The sequence below is a fragment of the Saccopteryx leptura genome, chromosome 1, assembly GCF_036850995.1.
Source record: "Saccopteryx leptura isolate mSacLep1 chromosome 1, mSacLep1_pri_phased_curated, whole genome shotgun sequence".
Lineage (NCBI taxonomy): Eukaryota > Metazoa > Chordata > Mammalia > Chiroptera > Emballonuridae > Saccopteryx > Saccopteryx leptura.
In genome coordinates, this window is record NC_089503.1 from 27,291,355 (window position 1) to 27,315,770 (window position 24,416).

Sequence of the window (24,416 nt, forward strand, 5' to 3'; positions counted from 1 at the left end):
CAACTGTGATCTTGAAGTCAACTCAGGTACTAGACAATCTTGAGCTCTTACTCAGTTGGACCCACCTTTGATGAACTGGAGGAAATGTATAGTTGAATTAAAAAGTAAAATGATGTTGTCTGTGATTGAAATAGCCAATGAAAGGTTTCAAAGGCCTGAGGGTTTATTTTTTTCCTTTGCCAGAATGGCACTGCTTCTTACTCACCAGTGCCATGGATTCATGGTCCAGAGTATAAATGGCAAAATAATATTATTAATGCACAGAAAATAGAGAGTAACACAGTTCAGACCATTACACCAATTATACATCATAAATAAGCAATCTAAATCTAGAATTTAAGAAATTTAGAATCTAAATCTAGAATTTAAGAAACCTGACATTTAAGATTAAGGATGTATCAATAGTTGCACTTAAAATACAATGGCTTCTAAAATGTCTACGAAGCAGAAAAATTAGAGAACCATCCCCAGCACACCTCCTGATCAGAAGTATCAGCATAACAGTCAATGAATGCACCTCCACCAAAGATGCTGTGCAAAGACACCCAGAGCTGAAGCCACCTGGGCTTTACAATCCTTACTGCTAGATGCTGGAGTAGAAGTCATTGGCTGGTCTTTATCTTCTTCCAAGCCTCCATGTGATGTAGAGAAGCTCTGAGTATGACTCTGCTCTGTTTCAATGAGGGATGAAGCCAGCATTAGTTTGGAATTGTGAAACAAATCCTATTATCTTTTTGACAAGGAGGTTGTAGCTATATAGTGTCAGACAGGTGGGAGCATAAGAATACTAAGGTTGTGCAAGCCATTCTCCTCTGATTGATAAAAATTAATGCCAGAATTCCGTTCTGTCTCTAGTTGGCTCCTAAGACCCTTTGTTTTTCCAGTGTAATCAACAGAGATGATGTACCAACATGAAGCCCGAGACACAACTTTGTCCTGGATCATCCTGACCCAATGGTCACAATGCTTCCAGTCACTGAGAAAACCAGAGACCTTAGAGACAGAGAACAAGTCAGGTTTGAATCCCAGAGTTTCTATTAACAATTAAGAGCACCTAGCTGTGTGTCAAGAAATAGGACTGCAGGGAAAATAAACACCAGGATAGCACATAGCATACCTGTCACCACAGAAGAAGAAGTACATCTAGAATAACTTGCTCAAGTAACTCAGATCAAATTTATAAAAAGAAATATTTTTAGTCCCCCTTAAAGAGCATTAAATTAAAGTTACCATTTTGCTCTATTATTAGGGTTTTTTTTTATCTCATCTGTAGATGGGGATTCTCATCGCTGTACTAAAACACCAGGAAACGCTTGCCTGGGCAAACACAGGGCCCTCGCTGTAGAATATGCAATTTGAAGTTGAACCACTGCCCGTATCTGAAGTCACTTTGACAGTTTTAAGTTAATTTCTTTTATGTTCTTCAAAGGAAGGTACTGACCTCTGAGTTACAGGTGCAAGCACTCCATAGAGCACATACCCATAAACCATGTTCACCACCAAGTAAACATTACAACCAGGAGAGAGATGCTCACCAAATCCCAAACCCAACATCAAAACAAAAGTCAAGAGGAACAGAAAGTGGAAATAGAAGACTGTCCATTGGCAGAGATCATTCTTTGGCTTATCTGCATCTCCCTTAATGCTTAACATTGTGCTATTTAAATTCTTGTTGATCAACATGTGCTGGGGGATTTTTTCCTTTGCCTAAAAAAGCTCACATAAAGAACACTTTCCATTACATGCAGCAAGCAATGAAATGAGGTACTCCTTATTCTGTCAAGAAATTGTGAATGGCTTTAGACTCATGTCTAAGATAGCCCCTGTACGGGTCATGGAAATTAGGGCTACCAGAAGTGTAGCTTTGTGTCTACCAGACTTTCACGATAAAAAGGTATTCACAAATGTTCTCGTTTTGTACCCGGGACCTGTTACTTCTGTCAGTTGTCAGCAACACGCCTTGCCCCTCTTCTATGGGCTAATGGAATTTCCCTGTTTCCAATGATTATCTGGCCCCAAATTGTCTTTTCACAACCATTAAAACAATCCTACTCTTCTTCTCCCTTGACTGAAGAAAAGATGGGAGTCAAAAGGGAGGGGTCAGTTAAAACAGAAAAATCACTGTCCTAGCCATGGCCTTGTGTGACACTGCCATACAACTACTTATGGAAGGAAAACCAACTTGAATGAAGTCCCACATCTTTTAAGAAACAAAGAAGCAAAAATAAATAAATAAAGTCATTAAATCTGGAAAGCACCAAGAATGAAGGAAAAATTGCATTTAAAGAACCTCACCAAGACAATATAGAAATGAAGACAGTTTTTGTGCTCTGGGCCGAGCAGAGCCACAAAGCACTAAATGCACCGCTCCGCCACCAAGCTCGGCATCTGGGCACGTGTGCGCAAGCCCTGAAGCAGGAGCACAGGTCAATAAAGGGCTGAGTGTCGTTATCCTTACGAGTTGTCACTGAAAGAGGTTCTGTCCTGTCCAAGTCTTCCATCAAACCTGTGTGTGGATTTGCAGAAGGCTCAGATGTGGTGCTATGGCTGGAGTCCACATCTGAAGGAAGTAAATCAGTGTTATTGTTTGATTTCCTAAACCACTACCTGAGGGTGGTTTATGATCTCTATCCAAATTATTCTCACATTCAAACCTAGATAAAAGGAAAAAAGTGCATACTGATTCATGTCTCCAGAATTGGAATAGATTATGCTTTCTTCAAAAGAACATCCAGGAAGTAACTGGTTTCCATTTAAGAGTTGACTTGTACGAAAGCTATCACTTTTGTTTATTTTTGTTGAGTCTGGAAGTACTCTGAACGGGTGCATGATGAGCCTCACGAACTTTGCGAGAGACAAACACAAGCCAGTGTGTGACCTGTCCCATTTCATAGACATCGCCTTCCTTACAGACACAAGGAGGAAGAGCAAAATGCACTGCTTTGGGCACCATTTTGTCAGAACCCTTTTACTTGACAAAAATATGTTTTTTTACAGCCCTCTTCTCTCATTTGATCCTCTTCCACTTCACAAAGGGAACGTGCAAATAAAACATGAACTCATCACCTAATACTATCTAGGTAGAAGCCCGGGAACTATTCTGGGGCAAGAAATAAGAAACAATGGATGTCAGTGAATCAGTCACCTTGTAAACACAGATATGGGTGTCTGGAAATTAGTACAAACAATGTTGAGTGGCACAGAAATTTCACTAAAATATGTACAGGTGTTTTTAAAATAATTATCACCAATCAATTCTGCTGAAAAAGCAAGTCCTGAGTGAAGTGAAAGTCAAATAACCCATAAACACCATCACTGTTGTTGGCTGTTGGATTCAAAGTCCATCCACACACTGCTGCCTCTAGATAGATGTAATCAGTTCTAGATGACTCCAGAGGGTAAAACTGGAATATTGGGCACCCACCTCTACACTGCACTTTTTACACACAAAAAGAAAAGAAAAGAAAGATCTGTAGGGAAAAAACATGACTGGCTTTATTATCCCAGATTTTACAAAAGGCCCAAATCAAACCCCAGATGGGTATTCTAGAAATCAAACCCCGGATGGGTATTCTAGAAATCGAACCCCGGATGGGTATTCTAGAAAAGCTTTGCCTGTTGGTGGTCTCTAGACACTCTTGTTTATTTTCCCTTTTATAAGTAGAATCCTTCAGGAAGGATTACCAGTGGTAGTCACCTGGTCCCTACCGCCCACTAGTGGCTTTCATGGTGGGCAGTAGCAGAGCAACCAAAGTATAAATAAAAAGATAGATTTAACTATAGTAAGTTGTTTTATAAAGATTTATTCTGCCAAACTTAGCAAATATCTGACATAAAGTACTTGGTAAGTAATTATTATTATATGCTTTAACTTGTTGTAACTCTGCTTTATAAATTTTATAAAGTAAAGTTACTTCCCTACTTTATAAATCACCATTACTGTGGAACTTGTGGGAAGTTAGAAAATGTTACTACTAACAGAGATACAAAAGTGGGCGGTAGGTATAAAAAGGTTGACTACCCCTGGATTACACCACTCTGTGGTTTGAGCCGATTTGATTGTCATTGACATGTTCATCAATTTCATGGAATTTCTTTCTGTTCATCAGTTTGTAGATTTCATACTGATTCTGAAGTTATTTTAACTGGCTTGGTTTTCTATCAGGCATCTCATCAGAGCCTCCAGCAACCACTGCATTAACATGTGTGAAGGTTCTGTCAGCCACTCAACACGATGGCCACAACCTAGCTATTCAACCTCATCTTCCTTGATGGCAAATGGATCCGTTCACCCTATCTAGTTCATCTCTTGGCTTTCCTTCCTTTATGCCTCTCTTCTTACAAAAACTTTCCCTGACTTCCATTCTCAGACTATCTGGGGTTTTTTTTTCCATTTTTCAAAAACCAGATCTAATCTACCTTTCTTTGATGCTCTCTTGAGGTTCTTCTGAATTTCTTTGGTGTTATTGTTGGCAGTATTCATTTGATATCTATTACTTGCTGTTTCATATTGTTAGATATATTTTAATGCTAAATGTTTCCTTCTCCAAGTTAAATTTTAAGTTCCTTTAGAGCATGGACCATGAATTGTACATTGTTGTATTTCCACAATGCCTTGCGCATTAGCAGATATTTAATACCAATGGACTCTCTAATCACTGGCGATAAATCATTAATATTTGGGAATGACATAGGGAGTCCCAAAGATATAAAACCCTAAAAACTGTTGGATTCATTTTAAAAATAACTTTTCAACTCACTACCAAAAGCCATGGTCTACTGGCTTTTCTACTCTTAGAACTCATTTTAATAAGGTTTGTGGTATGCATACGTTTTTGCAGTTTGGATCCAGATTATTCAATGCCATATAAATAATTCCCAACCCCATATTGGTTCTTTGGTTTATCTCCCTTTTTGGAATGTTGCATTTCTGTGACCAAGGCATCTTGTTAAATAACAAAACAAAACTTGAGTAACTATTCATGGGTATAGTAAGGAACATGAATTCTTTAACTTAATAAAGACTCAGTAGAAAGAGGCATCACCTGCTACCAATCTGGCAGATTCTCTAAAAAAGTTGTTGTCTGTTCTGATAAAGGAAGACTTCTTTTGAAATATAAAAAATGGTTAAATGAAATTATAGTCTTCCATTTTGATAGAACTATAACTTAGTATCCTGTTTAGCCTCTCATAATTCTGCCTCCGAATTGCTTATAGGTAAATAAGAATGATTTTTAAGAAAACAGAAATTTCATTCTGTGTACAAGTTGTTCATTTATGAAATTTACAGTTATCAAGGGCCAAGAGTGGTCTAAAGCTAATGTCGCTGAGTACTGCATCTGTCTCTAAATGTGCCAAGAGTAAATAACATTTTCTGAGCTTTTTAGTTAGTGGTTCAGAGTGAGCACTCACCTATTAAGATTTCTCACCAAAGACAAGTTATATCTTTGGGTCTACGATGGAACTAGTCACTGAATCCATCAAACCCTGACTGGGATGCTTCCCCACTGGTACAATATGAGGTTATGCTTATATGGCATCTAAAATTGCCAAATTTCCTTTTTAACAAAATTAATTCAGTGGAAGAAACTACTCTCACCAGTGTTTGGCATTATATAAGCAATAGGAATGTGTGATTGGCTTACAATTTCAACTACTTAGTGTTGTAATTGTACATTCTTGTGTATATGTGTGTTTTTATTTTTATTTTATTATTTTTTTTTTTTTCATTTTTCTGAAGCTGGAAACAGGGAGAGACTGTCAGACAGACTCCCGCATGCGCCCGACCGGGATCCACCCGGCACGCCCACCAGGGGGCGACGCTCTGCCCACCAGGGGGCGATGCTCTGCCCATCCTGGGCGTCGCCATGTTGCGACCAGAGCCACTCTAGCGCCTGGGGCAGAGGCCACAGAGCCATCCCCAGCGCCCGGGCCATCTTTTGCTCCAACGGAGCCTTGGCTGAGGGAGGGGAAGAGAGAGACAGAGAGGAAAGCACGGCGGAGGGGTGGAGAAGCAAATGGGCACTTCTCCTGTGTGCCCTGGCCGGGAATCGAACCCGGGTCCTCCGCACGCTAGGCCGATGCTCTACCGCTGAGCCAACTGGCCAGGGCCCTGTATGTGTGTTTTTAAAGGACAAAATGAATGGAATAAAATTGTATCAAGGTGCCAATGAGAAATATTAGAAAGCCACTGACATTTTCATCTAGGATAACTAATAGCAGGATTTTAGCTCTCAAGAAAAATAGAGCTGCCTGACCTGTGGTGGTGCAGTGGATAAAATGTCAACCTGGAATACTGACGTCGCTGGTTCAAAACCCTGGGCTTGCCTGGTCAAGGCACATATGGGAGGTGAGTATACTTTACAACTTGTAAAAATGGTTGCATTTCATTATTTTAGAAAATACATGTGATTTTATATAGCAAAAACACTATAAAAATAAAAATTATTATACTCATTTTATCCTAGTATTGGCCAAAACATTCCAGGGGTTAACCTGTTATCAGATGGAAGGGAACACCCCACTGACTAAGCCACTGCCTCCAGACATGCAATGAAGTTAGAAAAATCACTGGGTGCAAATACAAAAAAAGAAAAATTAACCCAAACATAAACTGCCTAGTCAAAGCTTTTTTTTAAAAAGAAAAAAATAAAAAGAAAAAAAATGCATGCATACATGTGTGTACACACACACACACACACACACACACACACACACACACCTCTGTGCAATGTGATCCTTTAAATACCAGTAACCGCCCTGTTGTTTTCAACATATGGGTTAGCAGAGTAAAATTTCCATTATAAAATGTGATTGATGATTGACTCTCTTCTAGAAGGTGTAACGTTCTCTTTATGTTTTTTTAAATAAGCCTTGTTATATTTATTTAATTATATGCAAATTCTTAGAACAAAAATAAATTAACAGTTTGGATGTTTTGCTTTTTTCTTTTCAGGAAAATTATGACATCTTTATTTCGTATTTGTGTTTTGAACTATAATCAAAAAGAGGGTCATTTCTATGATTTAAGGGCTTTATCAGTATTCTCCAGGGCCTTTCTTGAGTCCTGAGAGATAGTCACATAACTCTTTGACATGTCTATTGTGTTGTAAAGTTCCTCTGATAAAGCCCAGAGGTCGGCAACCAGAATCTCTTTCTGTTCTGCAAGTGTTGATAAAAAAATTGCTGGGACTGGTATTGCTTTCCCTCTGGGAGGGTCTGTTATGTCTGGTTTTTCAACTACCCTTCAGCAATGATGCCCAGCTCCCACCACCTTTTGACAATAGGCTGATTAATTCCAAGGCTCTTAAGTAGCTTTCTGTTTTTTAAGTACAAACTGCCTTAAATCATTTGTAAAATATAGTAAAATTGTAAAATTTGTCAAATACAGTACTGGGTCCCAAGGAGGATTGGTACAGAATCACTTTCTGAAAAGTCTTCTGCTTCTTATTTCTCTTTTCTGTCAGAAGCCTCTATTCTTAACTCATCCCATAATCCTTATGCATGTAGCAATTCTATCAGGGTAAGTAGTGAGATGCAAGCATGTTGGATGTATTCAATACAATATCCAGGACTTATTTAACCTATGTCTTAGCTGATGTGTGAAATGTTTCTTTTGTTGTCTGAAGACATCCCTTAAACCATGGGTTCCCAAACCACTCTGGCTTCTTCCTTTAGATTCTAAGTGGATGTTTCTTACATATTTGCTTTAGAAATATCCAAGACTATGAAGATGATGGTTGGGCCATAGTTTTAAAAATGCTACAGGCTGTTATCCTAAAAACAAAGTTTCTTTTATTCCAAACACGATAGGCATCTAAGAAATAGAAGAAAGAAGAGTATACACTTCCTACTTTTTTTGTCCTATCCTCAGTCTAGTTGTAAGACCTGAGAGTGCTTTAGAAAACCTGAGATGTTTGCACACACATAGAATAACAGCAGCAAAGCATTCCTTAAGTTACTGTAGACTTAAAAACAGGAGAAATAAAACAAGCCATAGAATTCAAACACAGACCATCTGAGCTATTAACTTTCCTCCAAAGAGTTCAAAAGATGCCTTTCTACAATGCAGTAAGGAACAGAATGTGAAGAAGAAACTGGGGTCACCAAAGATCTTCATAGAAAATAAGGATTCCAAAGACTATGGAACCAGTCAGGTTTTCTGTCCAGGGGCCACTACTAAGCACTAGAGAACAAATTCTTCGTTATATATTTTAATAATCACATAAAGATCACCCCACTGGAACCTCTAGGAATCTTTAACACAAAAAGCATATCTCAAATCTTTTTAAAGTTTCACTTTTTAAATATTTTGGCCTTCTGGGCAACCTGACAACCTAGCATTTTTCTTCCAATTTCTAAAACTTTTTGTAGACTTGGTATCTTCTCATGCTCTGGTGATAAAAACAAATTACTATGTGGAAACAGAAAAGTGGCTATGTCTAAAAATAGTCTTTCCTAGTCTTTGGAATGACTTCACTAGCTCATCTAACCCAGAACGGCTGAGCGCCATCCTTCTTACTTGTGCTTGTAGATTGCTGGGTCTCCTCTTGGTCGTGACGCTCATGGTGAACGAGAGGAGGCTGTGGATCTTGGGTCCAGGTTTCTCCATAATCACTGGTGTCACTTCTGTTCACATCTGTCGTGATGATGGACTTTTTATCAACCAACTTTTGATGGTTCTGCTCTTCCATTAAAGTACATGATATTTAACAGTTCAATGTCTGAGTATCTATTATCGATACTTTTTGAGTGAGTTCACTAATTTTTCCCAAGGGAAAAAAAAACAATGGGCATGTAATTTCTTAATGATGGACCTGTTATTCTACTATCACCACTTTCTTATGGGCAGCACCACAAACCATGTCAACGTATGCATTTCTATAATGGAGCTACATCAAGTATCTTCTTCCCAGATGGTACGATTGATAAGTGACTCCTAAGTTGAACTGAGTACTATTATGAAAATTCTCTAAGAATTTGTGATGAGATATTAGCTACATTTTCCACTATGTCCTAACAATTGACCTTTGCAGCATCATAGACTTTGAGGGGGAAAAAAATCTTTAATTAAGAGTGCATATTCTATTACCAGTCATCCTTGTGGCTGTCGGAAGTAGTTCTTCTGGATTTAAAAGGCCTGGGTTCCTTTGGTTCCAATCCTGGGTCTGTGTTGTGCTGTCAAAAACCCGTGGTGTGGTTGAAACTGTGATAATGATGATTGAAGTTATTAGGAAAATGGTATTTCTTGAGGCTTCACCACCTGTTTTGCACTTTTCCCCCTTCTTTGGTTTATGAGGTGAATCATCTATACCAGGTTGTATAGATAAGTGAGTGGAAATGGAAGGAAAGCAGAGAATGCCTTCAGCTTGATCCAGCCATATTGTTAAGCATCTCAGTGTCCTTTGCATTCTGTCATAGAATACGTTGGGGTCAGAACATGAGATCTTCCAGAGAAAGCAGCCAAAGAAGCTGCAGCAGGAGGAAGAACAGCTTTGAAACACCAGCCCTCCACCGAGGATAACCAAATACGTCAGAGCTTTGCACAGCCATGCAGTCGGTAACGGCCTTTTGCACTTGACAGCCCGAGGAATCTGTATCCCTGGCAAGTGCGCTACATGTAGATACTTGGGATGAAGAGGTAGGTACTTGTAAATTATACCATGATGATCTGTTTATTTCATTAAGAGTTTTGGTGGGGAAAGAAATACTCTGGACATCCAGAGCTTTCTTATAGGTGATTCTAAGAAAGAATATCTACTTATAACAGCCACATGATTTAGTTATACATTTCTGAATATTTATCAAACACTTATGGTATTCTCATCAAGTACAAAGCATTTCATAAGCAAGCCATTCATAGCCAGTGAATGAAAAGTAAGAAAGATATATTCAGTAGAAAAACACCATAGGGAACCAACCACCACCATAGAAGCTTCCTGAAAAGAAAAGAGGCATACATCCACCAGTGCCCTGATGCTGTCACCCACAATAATAGGGCTGAAATAGGAGATGCACCCGACAGAAGGATCATGACAAAATCAGAACCAATGTCTTTTTTGAAAAGGTTATTTGCAACCCATCATTATTCTTTTAAACTTTATTTTAATACCCAAGTAATACAAAACTCCTTTCAGAACTATATATTACTATCATCTCTATTTCACAAAGTTAAAAAAGTCAGGTTTGAAATCACTGACCACATCCACAATAAGCAGTGAATAAGTACAATAAGTGAAAAAATTGGCAGTTTTCATACCCCTACTGAAGAAAGAGGCCATCGTGCTGAATTATGTGCATAGGTGCCCAACAGAAAAGTAAACTGAAATTGAAAAATATGCCACAGAGATGAAAAATACCAAGGAAAGTTTTCCTCTAGAGTGTGATCATACAATTTATTTTCAGGATGCTCTGTATGGATTGCTACCCAAGAGAGTTTAGTTTCTCAAGTGTCAAGACCACATATTATTTGGAAGCCCCACCTAAAAGATGGGGTCACATCCTAAACCCAGGAGACAGTGTAATGATAAAGCTCCAGTGTTTTTGGTTATTTAGTTTTCTTTCTGAAGTTACTAAAAGAGTTTCCTTGTTCCTCAAACTAAGCTCTGCAGAGGTGTCCAAGGCTTAAGAGTCTGCCAATTAATAGCTTAGACACAATGCAACTAGTTCAAATCAGGTGTTTGTTCTATCAATGCCATATACTTGGATGCCTTCAAGGCCCAAGCTAGTTCTTGGATCTCTCCTTCCCTGGGTGCTATCCATTTGGAGATAACACTCTCAGATTAGGATAAACAGAACCTTGGTGACCCAAGAGAGCTCACGTGACACCCCAAAGGGATACCTTCTCTGTGGAAAAGCAGAGCTGTTATGGAGTCAGGTTCAGGATTCTCCTCTCTGTTCAGCAATATCTTAGGTCATTACAGGTATGAATAGGAAACTCAGTCATTGGGTAGAATATTAGACCAATATTGCATTTTTTTCACTGCATTATTTTAAAGGACATTTTTCAGCTTAATATCCATCTCTGTTCTCAAAAAAAATACTATTGACACAAATTTGGATACTATTATGAGTGGTTTCACTATTTGTTTTTAATAATTGGCACAGTTTTTGTTAAAGCTCGGCTGACATTTGTCCTTTGCCTCAATGTCTTTCTGTTATATTGGTACCCAATTTGTTTATTAAAACTCTAGATTTGTTCCCTTGACCTCAACCAGGTTTTGATTAACTAAGACAATTCTTGAGTTCTGGTTCCCATCATTTAAGCCTTTCTAGGGCTTCTAAGTCTTCAATTTAAGATCATCTAAAACTTTTAATTAATATCCTCCCAATCACATTCTCAAGTCCATTGCTTCAATAGACCATGAGTCCCTTGAAGGCAAGAGCTCTGGCTTTTTTCATCTTTGTGTTCCCAGCACCTAGCACAGTAACTACACAATGAATATTGTTATAATATTTTACTATGCCATTTCCTAAAAAAGATCAATAGTTCAAAGAGAATCTGTAGCAGCAGACCACATAAATAAAGTAGGAAGAACATGAGGCATTAGAAATTTTATAAAAGATGTTTTTCCCATTTTTCTTCCAAATACATTTTGGCTTCCACTTATGAAATCTATTTCTTCCTTTAAAATCCCATCAAGGTATGACTAAGGTGTGATCATAGACTTAGGCTCAATTTTCATATTAACTATTTCCCAAGAGAGACACTATTGGGCATCACTCAGATTAATTGGAAGCCTTGAATAAATGGTTCTACTGTAATTGATTATTCTTACTGGTGCTGGAGATAAAATCTTCATCATCATCAATGCCTGATCCAGAATAATTGGGGCGTTTGTCTCTTTCATCTTCATTCTCTTCAGTTGGCTCCCAGCCTGCTGAGACGATATTTGAATCCGTACCTGTTGCGGTGACTTGCATTAATAGCTGAGCTGGATCCCAAGTAACCCATTTGACAAAGGAAGAAAATCCAGCACACAATGTATGATGGAATTACCAAGATTGGGGGAAGAAAGTGAAACTCTTGACGCGTATACCCCCAAATTCTTATATCCTGGTCTCTGAAGCTGATCTACAGAGCTAAAAACCATTGGCTATGACCTTCATACAACTGAACATTCTTTATAAGATAGTTAAAGAAAAAATACAGGCACAACCCAGCCAAAGAAGTAAGGGGGAAAAAAAAGACAATGAACACTCTCTCATTTAGATACACTTATTAATTTATCAAGCATATGTCAGTTAAGCTAGGATGTCCAGAATAAAAGAGATGGTTTCAAATGTGCCTTGTTGGCTTTGTCATGCAACCTTAAAAAACACCTTCAAATCTAAACACACATTAGTCATTTCTAAAAATCCCATAGATGTAATCACAATTCGGTAATTCATTTTATATCTTCTCTAGCATCAGATCACTGTACTGTAAGTGCAAATGGAAGCTCACTACAGATCCCGACAAGACTTTAGCATACAGAAAAAAAAAAGTCAATTAACAGAAAATTCATTCCTAGCATTTATTAGTCAGCCTTTTTGGTTGACTAAAGTGGACTGTAGCCAAGATTTGGAGAAATTCTTGCTCCTTTTGGAAGCAATCTAAAGGAGAAAAAGAAAACCTCCACTTCTTCCCCATGGTTGCTGTACAAGACATCTCTTTACTGCATACGGGTTTCCTACATCTTGAATCAGATTTATGTTATCTTTTGGAATAACCATTTGTCTGTTCATGCTGTTAGTATCTACCCTACAAATGGCTCCACTGATCAAGATTTTTCTATATTTTGTTAGCTTTAGCTATGCTATTGTATTTTCTCCTGGAAAGACAAAAATCTCAAACAACTTCAGTCATTTTAGATTACTTTTCAGAGTCAAAATTCTGTTCTGTCTTTAAGAAAGACCCTGCCCCTCTCACAGTCCCCTTATTACCCTCCTCCTGGGCTATATTAGTTCTACAGAGTAGAAAGAAGAAAATCTGCTTAATACTGCTCTAAAATCAAACATAAATCTTTCAGACCTCATGATCCTTCTAAAGTCATCAAAAACATTTATGAAACCAGAACGGATTTCAGACTTTGACAGTATCCCCAATGTCAATGAGAATTAGTGAAGAGTGTCAAGAAAACATATGAAATAAGATAATGATAACTCATTACCAGCCATTACTGTTGCTGTGCGACGACGGTTCTTGTACTCTGATGGTTGAAACAACCCTGAAAACCAATCCTGAGCTTTGTGCCTCTTGCTTGTTGTTTTGGGAGTTGTACCACTAGTGCTCATCAAAGCTGTTGTAACCATAATTGAATTGATTGTTGAAAGTTTAATTATCAGTTCCTAAGAAATAGCATTGTATATGCCTTTAGTCTTTTTTTCTACTAAAGAGAGCTCTCCATACTTGATATCGATGGTAGAAAGAAAGGGAAAAGGCACAGAAGTGCCATTCCTTTCAGAGGCCCAAACTGCAGTTCATAGAGTGTCAGAGCTGGAAGGACCTTCAATGTCATCTGATGCATGCTGCTCATCTCAGAACATCGTGCTGAACAGATCTTGACCTGTCTGAAGTCAGAAAGCTAAACAACCCAGAGGAGCATGAAAGCTGTCTTTGAATTCTGAAAGGCTATAATGTAAAGGAGGAGTCACATTTTTGTCTGTGCTCTCAGATGGCTAAATTTGGGACCTGTGATGAGAATTTCTTCCACATGCTGAGTTTAAAAGGTTAATAACTTGAACGATTCCATAATGAGCTTCTTCATAAAGTATTACATGCCCCAGCATCAGATAGATCACTTAGGAGGAAAGTTGTGTAAAAGATTAAATGATTAGGAGTGCTGATTGAACTAGATCATTTAAGATCATCTTCAAATCTGAGAGTCTATGATTCTAAAACCCAGCTCTTCAGAGTCTTAGCCTTTCATTTTCTACAATTTCAGGCCTGGCCAACCAATGTCATTCTCCAGGAAATGAGGATATGATATTCCTTCAAGCAATTGCAGACACATAATCCCAGCAGTCCCAAACACACAGAAGGATGGACACACACAGTGAGAAATGTTTTTCTGCTTTTCTCCATTTGGAGTCCAAATCCTCTTGCAACCTTACCTATCGTCACTTTTTATATCGACACTATATTTTGCAAAACAAAGCAGGGCATTCTGAGTTCTCGCTTTTGAAAAGAAGAAAATCAATCAAGAAAGAGAGAGAGATGAGGTGCCCCAATGATCTCACTCATAGACCAGAAGGAAGAGTCTTGATTTGAAAACTGTTAAAGACCTCCATTTCTGTAACCACGCTGGGCATCAGAAGAATGTTCAATAGTAGATGAAAACCCGAATAAAGTTCAAGAAGAGAGACCAAAACCATGATTAAATTCCTAAATACAAAAGTAAGGTAAAATAGATCCCTTTTTTCAGCCGGCAAGAAAGCCCAGAAAAAACCCACAGTGAGACACTGACAAGACCGTTTCCTTCACAAGGTTTGTCCTATGAAGATAAATGTTTCAAACATTTAAAAACATCATATCCTTTACTCTGCAATATCCACATCCCGCCCTCCATCCTTTCCTCCCCCAGCATGATCTGAATCACTATGATATGCAATCATCACATTGGCACTACTTTCCTCATCTGAGGACTTACTGAAATAAGGGATAGTTTATTCAATGTCTCAGAAGTTAAGCAAATGTAAAGGACCGTTTTTATGACTCTCCTTCTGTAGCAATAATATCTAATTATTTTGAAATGTGATCCTATCTTTCATCAACAGAAGTTAATAAATGAAGATACGCTTGTAATCTATTATGACAGACTTTGAATCCTTTCCCACAAAAGCTCTCGGGTCAGAACACTTTGCAGGAACTTAGGGTGGACAGTCAAACAGCCAGGGAGCTTGTTAGAGGCCTAGATTCTGATGTAAAGCTACAGCTCACCTCCTACACGTGGCAGTTGAGGCTTTAGATGTCCAAACAAGAGTCCAGGTCCTACACTTCCATCTGTAAATCAGTATTTCCCTTTATTATTGGCTGTGATAATTAGCAGAAAGTAAGCATATGAACTTTCTAATAGACTTTTTTTCTAGAGTACTGCTCTGAAGGGGCCTCCCCATAGAAGCTCCTTAAAGGAAAAATCATTCTGAGTATTTGATGTGTTGCCAAAGGGAAACCAAGTAGGACACTTAGGAGTAGCCAGTCGGATCGCAGAGCCAAGGCTAGTCTGATACAGGAGATGGCACCAGACCCTGGTCTCACTAACCGTCCTGACAGAGCATCCCTAGAAAATGATAATGGATGTCCTTTTCCTCAACACTGGAAGGTTTGGCGTTCAGGATGACAAATACACAGGAGACATAACAGTTTACCTGGCATTGCTGTTGTGTGATCCTGAGGCTTAGGCTGTGAGTTACCAAACCAGGGCCATATCCAATTCATTTGTTCCTGAGTTGCTGTATGGTTGTTTGAGTGCACAGTTGAAGTAACTGAGTCAATTATGACAATATCGTTTAATGAGATCTTTTTTTTTTTACAAAACCTTTACTCTCAGTTCTGTCTATATACAACGCCTGCATCTATTACAGAATGACGACTAAAAAAGGAGGACCAAGACCTGGCTTTATCTTTCCACTCTCCTAACGTCTCCTGGAATCTCAGGGTAACATCACCAATGCAAATTCTATATGGCTGTCAGTTCAGCACTACTCATTCTCCAAATGGAATCCCCTGAACACAGGCTCAGAGAGAAAGCAGGTAGCAACTGAATAACCAATGATGGAAAGAGATTTTATATTTACTTGACTGGGTGACTCAGCCATGAACTGAAGGCTTTCATCACAGAATTTCATAAAGTTGTTCTTATTCATCTATTTTTGGAGTGACTTGAGAGGTGCTTGCCTGTATCTTTTGGGTCTAGCATTTTACCCAAGTAGCTTGTCATGACAACAGCTCCACTCATACTCATTAACCTCAAGTCAGGCTTTAGACTTGATGTAAGTCAAGCAGGAACTCTGTAAAGGGTGTGTGTTCAACGTGTTGAAATCAGATCTCAAGCATCTATCCATCACTTTCTGTCACTTTTAATTCTAATTAGGAGTGTGGTTCCAGAAAAGAAACAGAATTGTCCAAGTTAGAGAAATTCTGGACTCTGCTCAAATTAGAGAAAGAATAAATTAGTAATATTTTATAATTTGAAATCTCTTATTTGACTCTCAAGTTGAACTGAGTCCAAAATATTTCCCTATAGAAGAATGGCAAAGATCACTAGGATAAACATCGACACCACTTGTGATTTTTAAAAACCAGTTTGAGTCACACAGCCCTTTGGAAAATCCAACATAAGTTGTGGCTTCTTTCCTCAATAAAGTGATCCTACACGTACACCGTCTCAAAATTTTGCATATTATTTCAAGTGGTCTTGTATACCTTATGGCCCTTCATTGAACCTGCTGAAAGTCCACTGACTCTATACACACCAAGTGTCAACCACCTGCACAACATAGTCTGTGCTACAAAGAACACATTTGCTCAGAATAAAGAGTAAAGAGATAGAAGCCAGTTTCACCAACGATGCCCCGAGATAAACTGGAGCATTCCCTAGATGATTTCCAGACATCCCATGATCACCTCAGAAACTTACTAAAGATGTTTAGTTCATGCCACCCTCACCCTACAGTACACCAGGAAGAGACCAACAGGAAGTAAACATAGAGGAGCAACACAGACATTGGCATTACTTCTGTCTTCCCAAAGGAGTTAGAAGAGATGTTGGGGGGAAAAAGTAAAAAGCTACTTACTGCCTAGCCATAAGACTTTCCAATTTTCCCCTCCCAAGCAAGCCATGCCAGACCAAATAATAATAATAATAATGATTATATATATATTTCTTTGACAACCATAAGATGAGGAAATAGAGTATTCCCCAGTAGGAGTCTACTTCTTGAAATTAGTTTGTTTCTGGATTCCCAAGAATTCCAGATCACTGATAGAAAAGAAACTGATGACATGCTTCCAGGAGGGCGCTTCCAAAAATAACACATAGCAAAAAATCTGTTGGAAATCTAACCTACCAGATGGTTGTTCTTACTGGCTTTCCCCATTACCACCCACTAAGGACCTTTAAGGAAGGAATGAGCCAGTCAAGCCAAAGAGCGATTCTAGGTCCTCAACCAGCGCTCCTCTTGACCTCTGCCCTCCTGCACGCATCAGGGAAGATCTGCAATCCCTCCCTCTCACTGAGTCCCAGCTCTCAGTTCAGCAGTCATGAGGTTTGGAGACTCTTCTCACTGGGCTGAGAAGATATGGACTATTCAGGAACTTAACCAGTGCTAACTTTTTCTAGTTACATCATATGCTACTTTCCAGTTTCCACTTGCTTGTTTGCTTTGATGCTCCGCATGCAGAGATTTCTTTGGAGCTTCCGTTGGCCTAATTGGATCCTATAGCCCTTCGGTAACTCTTGGGTTAGCCCTGGACTCACTCTCATGGACAAATGAGTCTCTCTCTTCCTTCACTATGAAAGAATCTTAGGTAAGTGCTCTCCCTGGGAAGAAGAAAGCACAGTTCTTTTCTCAACCCAAATCTTGCATTATTTTTCAGTGAAATCTGATAGCACACTCTTCCTTGATTTTTGAACTAGTGAATATGTTCTATGAAGGTAGGTCTAACTCTAAGTCCTCAATAACTAGAGCAATGACTGCCCTAGAGGAGACCTCAAAGATTGGTTGAATGAATGACTAGTTTACCAATCCTCACTTCTCTTCTAATCACACTCTAATGGCATTGACGATGGGATCCTAAGCATTAGAGTAAGCCTGGCACAGAGTAGGTCTTCAAGATTTGATTATTGACTAACAGGCAGAAAAAATCCAGTCCTTAAAAGATGTGCTATAGGCCCTGGCCAGTTGGCTCAGTGGTAGAGCGTCAGCCTGGTGTGTGGAGGTCCCGGGTTCGATTCCCAGCCAGGGCACACAGGAGAAGTGCCCATCTGCTTCTCCACCCCTCCCACTCTCCTTCCTCTCTGTCTCTCTCTTCCCCTCCCGCAGCCGAGGCTCCATTGGAGCAAAGATGGCCTGGGCGCTGGGGATGGTTCCTTGGCCTCTGCCCCAGGCGCTAGAGTGGCTCTGGTCGCAACAGAGCAACGCCCCGGAGGGGCAGAGCATCGCCCCCTGGTGGGCAGAGTGTCGCCCCCTGGTGGGCTTGCCGGGTGGATCCCGGTCGGGCACATGCAGGAGTCTGTCTGACTGTCTCTCCCCGTTTCCAGCTTCAGAAAAAAAATAAAAATAAAAATAAAAATAAATAAAAATAAATAAAAAGATGTGCTATGAATGTTCATAAAATGTGCTAATTCACTTTCTTGAAGCGCATGGAAAATACTCACTATGCTCTAGGCTATTAGCAGCTAGAATGTTAACTTCAGCTAATTTCCACAAGATACATTTGGCATGATTTTCTTCTTTGGTGGCAAATGGTGTTTCAGAGTAGACCTGACCTGCACCCGGCTGAAACCAATAATCGGCATCTACCAGCATCTGCCAAAATTGAATGCCCTGGTGATAAACACCTTCAACATGGCCACTTTCAAAGGACAGAGACATCAAGGAGCAGCAAGTAGCCGGTAGCACCATCAGCTGGGTTTGTAGGAGCTTCTCTCAGGAGAGGCTGTCCTGGTATTACAAACAATGAAGGCACAGTGGGTTCCAGACAGCCAATAACATGGGAAAGCTTGGATAATCTGAAAGCATCAGCTTTTTTGAAATGCTTCAAAGAATCTGCCGAGGGTGACCAGAACCCAAATCCCTCTGTATTACTTACTCGCTCAGCAAGCTGCTAACAGAAATTTAAACCACGGTTGAGTGAGTAACTTTATATGAAATCATCATACTCTGGAAGTTTTCCTGGTTTCTGGGTGACGAGGGACAGAAATGGTCCCTGTCCTGAGCTTTCGCAAACTGGTAAATCTCTGCCACACTCTCTGGAGACCAGAGTCCCACCCGCGGAGAGCCACAGCCAGGAAAGGAGCAAGCGCGCACCGCACAAGGGAGGTACTCCAGAGACAGACGCCCTGTTTGCGTTGAATAATCCTTCGCAGAGGAACGCAGCCAATCTGGAAACGTGTTTTACAACCAGCCATGGGAGAAAAGCAAAGGAGGGAGTGAGGAAGGAGTCAAGAGGGAGATGTAAACGCGTTCCAGGGCAGGCAAAGCACAAGGGACCCAATCCCAGAGAAACTGAAGGCATGGTTGACGTATTCCCACTCTTGCAGTCGGTCCCAAGGTAGTGACTGGCCCACACAAACCGAGCACGTGTTAAGCACTGTCCGCTGCAGGCTGGAATATAAAACTCTTAAGCAGATTTAATTTGATCGGATAACTCCCTCAGCTGTTTCCCTAGTCCAAAAACAAAGGAATTCTTCAGTAAAATCACGGGTAATAAATATGACCGAATATTATACAATCAATAACATGAGTATAAATCAGGTTAAAATATTAAAAAAAAAACTATGAAGTTAAGTGAAACATGAAGGAGCCAGTGGAATGGTATACATCTGCAGTGTGTGATCCCAACTTACGAAAACAGTCTTATCCAGAGGTAGATAAGAACTAGACGGACACATGCAAAAATGAAAACAACTTCCGTATTGGGCTGCAACTGTCACCATCTCCCTGGGACAAGAGAATAAGGGGAATTCTAAAAAACTTTTGATATGGCACTTCTAATCCCAAGGTAAGAAAAGCAGTGTAGGTTAAAGACAAAAAATGTGGATTGTAGCAGTCAATGCATACAAGGCACTGACAATCACCACAGTCTACCTCCCCAAGCAACGTCACCGACTTCTGGAGACAGGAGGGAAGCTACAAATCAGTGCACATCACTCAAGAAGGACAGAGATGTGTTTGCAAATGAATCACTATTGGAAAGCATAGTGACTCGTTCTCCTTACTGGTAACGGGGGTATCCTCTGGGTAGTTGGACACCACGTCACCGTCTTGGTCTTGGGTTGGGTGTGCAGTTGGAAGGTGAGTGTGGAAGATGTTGTAGCCTCCCGAGGTGCTTCTTTCACTGGAGAACCCGCTGCTGACGTCATCGTCAGTAGCGAGAGTGGAGTTGATGTCGTCAGGGTTAGTTCTGTATTCGCCTTTCTTTGTGTAGCGGGTACCATCACGGTTAACAATCGCTGGGGAAGAGAGAAGGCACTTTCAGAACAGGACAGTTGACATTTTCTGAGTATAGAAAAGACTGTGAATTATCATCTAAGATGATGGCTGTAAGGCTACATAATGCTCACAAAAATCAGGGGATATTTTATCACTTCATATTTATTTTGAAATATCCCCTAATTTTTGTGAGCAGTAATATTTTTCTTTTTTGGTTGGGAAAAGCAAAACCTAACTTCCTGGATACGTGGCTGAAGCACTGAGAAAAGCATACCCTCCCCTGCCCACTCACGCACCTTGGAAATGGGGAGGGGACAAGCCAGTGTGTTTGGGAGTCCCCATGTTTAAATTCTAGTTTTGTCTGGCCCTAGACAGATAGGTAACTCTCTGAGATTCAGTTTTGTCATTTGTAAAATATGAATTATACTACCTTCTGTTATGAGCACGATAAGATATTGTATGTAAAGTGCTTTGCACAATATTCAAAGTATAGTTGATACTTAATAAATAATAAATCTCCCACCTGGTCATTAGTTTCCCTTCTCAAGAACATGTAAACTTTTTGCTATTAATTCCACCTATTTCCAGAAAGAATATGAAGTAGGAGATACAGGGGCTATCAGCATCACCAGGGAATACATATAGGCAAACCAATAAAGAATTTGATTTTCTTTGTAAAGATCAAAATTTTTCAGCGTAAGTGTACCCCAATAAATCCCCCTTTATGAGAAATAAGACAGCTCAGAGTCTTTGGCTGTTAGAATTTAGAAACATTATTTGATTCTCTCTAAATTCAAATTTATTTTTTAAGGTTACTTTCTAATTATGACCATGAATGGTTTTTCATTTGCAGTTTTTAAAAAGTAAATATATTTTAAGTAGAAAAGAATGGGTGAATTAAATGAAAAATATCAATAATAGTGCTGTGTACACAGAAATATCAAAAAACGTGAGAGTGGTTTTCAAATGACTGCCATTTGAGGAACAGTACATTGGGGTAAACCAGATAGAGGCTTTGAGCCATTGCAGGAAAAGAGGAAGAAACATTGAATCATAGCCAGTGTGCCTACTCTTAGAGAAATGACTGCTATTCTATTCAAATATAAAACATAGAAAATGCATCTGATCCCTTTCTCAAAAACAGGGAAAGTCATTCCAGGTTAGAAGAGATACATACTTATGGTAATCGGTCCATCAAAGGCATTGGGCAGGTCTGTGACTGACGTACAATCTTCTTCAGTCGGTGCTATGAAGAAGAAAAGAAAAAAGGTGTGAGAACTCTTAAAAAAATATGAGCAACAAATTCATTCACTAATAAATATCTGTATTCTATATCAGGGATAGTGGAAGGCTGGGGCTACCATGATGAATAAGGTAGACATGGTACATGTTTAATGAAGCATACATTAGAAATTTATTTTTTAACTTGTTATTATAAAAGCAACGTGGGAACTCAGAAAATAAAGACATGTATAACTCTACAAGAGAATTTTGTGTAATCCCAACAATCTATAAAAACAATGAAAAAACATGGCAGAAAAATATAATCAAATGTTCATTAACATGAATAGTATAAAAATTTGAAGATTAAAATAATCAACAAAATTTTACTCAATAGAAATATTTAAAGACAAACTGGCCTTCGGTATTTTTGTTAATGTATTAACTTTTTTTAATGTGACTTCTCAGCATGTCATTTCTGAGGTTGTCTACCTTTGGTCTAAGTGCCCAGAATATTTTCAAAGACTACTGCTTTGGTATATCTCATTATGGGCATCTCTGGCTTCTTTTTAGCTCTACCTAGCATGCCATCCCTTAAGTCCTAAAAGAAGACAGCAGAATGCCTTAACCAACTATTCCACTCATGTCCAAGAGCTCTATTTAGTAATAGACTTTGTGTTGAGCTGTAAAAACTCAAAGAGCTTTAAACCAGCTTTGCAGTTATAGGAAGATTGGGTCCCATTATGTGTTACAGCTTTTATACACTGTGTTTATATGCGGATGCATGAGCATGAGCATGCTTCTATGTAAAATGGCGACTTAGTTCTTAGGTTGGTTTCCCCCAGAGTTGCTTGTTGGCAAAGAGCAAGCATGGTCTGCAAATATAAACAGGTCAAAAAACATTTAGATAAATCCTGAACAGCAATGTCACAAGAAATAATTAAAGAAAGTGCCAGATGTATCTGTTCATTTATTCATTTTAGGCTTTTACTCAACACATGACAGATCACATAATAAAAAAGAGACAGAAAAATAGGAATGTTCTTGTTAGTACTTTTAAAGAATTCACAAGGTCATGGGAGACAATCACAAGGAACATTTCTTTAGATTTTTACAGTTTTCAAAATATTTTCTCAATGTATCCTTCAATTGGTAATCAGGGCAAATAGCCAACCCTGGGGGATTTTGAAGAGTATCTAACCAGACTGCTTTGGGAACACCACCAGAAACTGGCCGGACACGTGACATGCTTCCGATACTATTACACTGCACGAACCCTGAAACAGACCTTGGTTTATGCCTTCTTAACGGCAGGAAAGAAAGAAACTCCCCCAAGCTCAAACATAACGGCAGGTAACTGTAGAGTGCACTGGGAATTTCTAGAGTTAAGTTGTAACGGGGACGGATACAATGTCAAAAACACTAAGACCGTTTTGTAAATGATTAGAGCATTTGTTCAAATGGACCCCCTTCATGCTCCAATTCACCTTAGCTTGTAAAAAAGAACATCAAATCTGGCAAGCATACGAAGATGGATGGTGACCCAAATGTGCAATTAACACATTCACGCTCCCATGTTGGTTTGCAAGACCTCATTAGACGGCCTTCCATTCTGTTTAATGAGCATGGCGTTGCTGGGAGAATAAGGCCTGGCGTGATTTCCTGAACCTAAAGATTTGTTAGAAAGAGTCTGAGGTGACCTGCCCGGTGGGCTGCATCTCCAAAAGTTGCTTCCACCGCACCAAAACTAGCCAAGAGATAATTCAGCCTAGCCAATCACCTGGGGCCAGAGAGAAAGACACCTTCCTCCATGCCTGACACAGTCTAGGTATTTATAAACATTGTTATTGCAGTTATTATTTATTTATTATTCTTTATTGAATATTGTTCAATACATGAGTGAATAAATAAACACAGGAATGTAGAATTTCCCCCAAATTTCCCTTTCAAAAGAGAGTGAGACATTTTATTCAACGCCAATTTAAAAAAATGAATTAATTCAAGGCAGTTTCCTGTGTTAACACAGAAGCCACCAGGCTGCTGCTGTGCCTTATCGCTGACAGATGAGGCAAAAACCACAAGGCTTTGTCAGGGTGTGCTTTACTTTCATTTGCAAAGTACAGGCTGTGTTTTATAAAACATCGCTGAAATTGTCAGCATACAGAAGCTATCTTGCTAGATAGAGCTGGCTTTGGTCCCTGTAACCAGTTTGTAGGGGGAATTGCATCACTCGGTCCTGCTGGTCTTTCTCAGGCTAAGTTAGATTCATTGATCTTTCCAGTGAGATCCTTCACACGGAGCAGAAAGTTATCAAGATCTGCAGCTTACTGAATACCTTTGTCATCGGACTCTAAACCAAGACAGTCAGAATGTATTTATTCTTCAATAAACATTCTTCTTGGGCGCCTTTCCCTTTTGTCTGGCTATTTCAACAAGATTAACTCCCCAGAAAAGAAATATGGTCCCTGGTTCTTTCTCAGCTAACTGTGCCCAGCCCAGTCCTGAGCCCTATATAACTGATCAATAAACAAAGTTTAAAACTTGAAGAAACACTTATTGAGTAAATTTGGGAAAGAGAAAAATAAAAATATCACTTTGAACTTCACTACTTTAATACAACCATTTTGGTATGCAATACACTCCCAAGACCTCTCAAACTTTTCAACGAAACTGCCCAGCCACCCCACCCCCACCCCTACCAAAGAAGGGAAAAGTGAATCAGGGCTGTTCACTCCCTTCTCTGAGGGCAGGCCCAACCTTAGGGGCAAAATGAGAACAGGGAGAAGTCTGAGTAATAAATTGCCTAAATGGCTTCATTTCCAGGCAATAAGAGTGTAAGCTTCTACCTTTTTGAATTATGGTTCTTTTCAGCAAGTGACAGCACCTTGTAAACCAGGTGAGACCGGTGTGGGTATGTGACAACATAATTTATTGCATAGATTCACCCAACACAACTCAGTGGGAGACTCAGCAGGCGGTACCCAGAGACACTCAGGGGAATGCAGTCTGCTGCCAGCTCTTTTCCGTGTGACCAACCCTTTCAGCCAAAGCACAGTCTT

At 39.5% G+C, this 24,416-nt stretch overlaps 1 protein-coding gene across 5 annotated transcripts in view; it reads right to left on the reverse strand.

Moving 5' to 3' along the window:
- CD44 (CD44 molecule (IN blood group)) overlaps positions 1–24,416 on the reverse strand; it is an 84,940-nt gene that overhangs the window by 18,075 nt on the left and 42,449 nt on the right. The window contains exons 4-10 of one of the 5 annotated variants that reach the window (XM_066363370.1): positions 21,314–21,382; positions 19,923–20,156; positions 11,778–11,903; positions 9,092–9,205; positions 8,522–8,638; positions 2,459–2,560; positions 582–671 (exon numbers count right to left, since the gene is read on the reverse strand). In XM_066363370.1, the coding sequence (XP_066219467.1) occupies positions 582–671; positions 2,459–2,560; positions 8,522–8,638; positions 9,092–9,205; positions 11,778–11,903; positions 19,923–20,156; positions 21,314–21,382 (852 nt within the window). The remainder of the gene's footprint in view (positions 1–581; positions 672–2,458; positions 2,561–8,521; positions 8,639–9,091; positions 9,206–11,777; positions 11,904–19,922; positions 20,157–21,313; positions 21,383–24,416) is intronic. The other 4 variants (XM_066363376.1, XM_066363377.1, XM_066363382.1 and 1 more) reach the window with 4 other exon arrangements.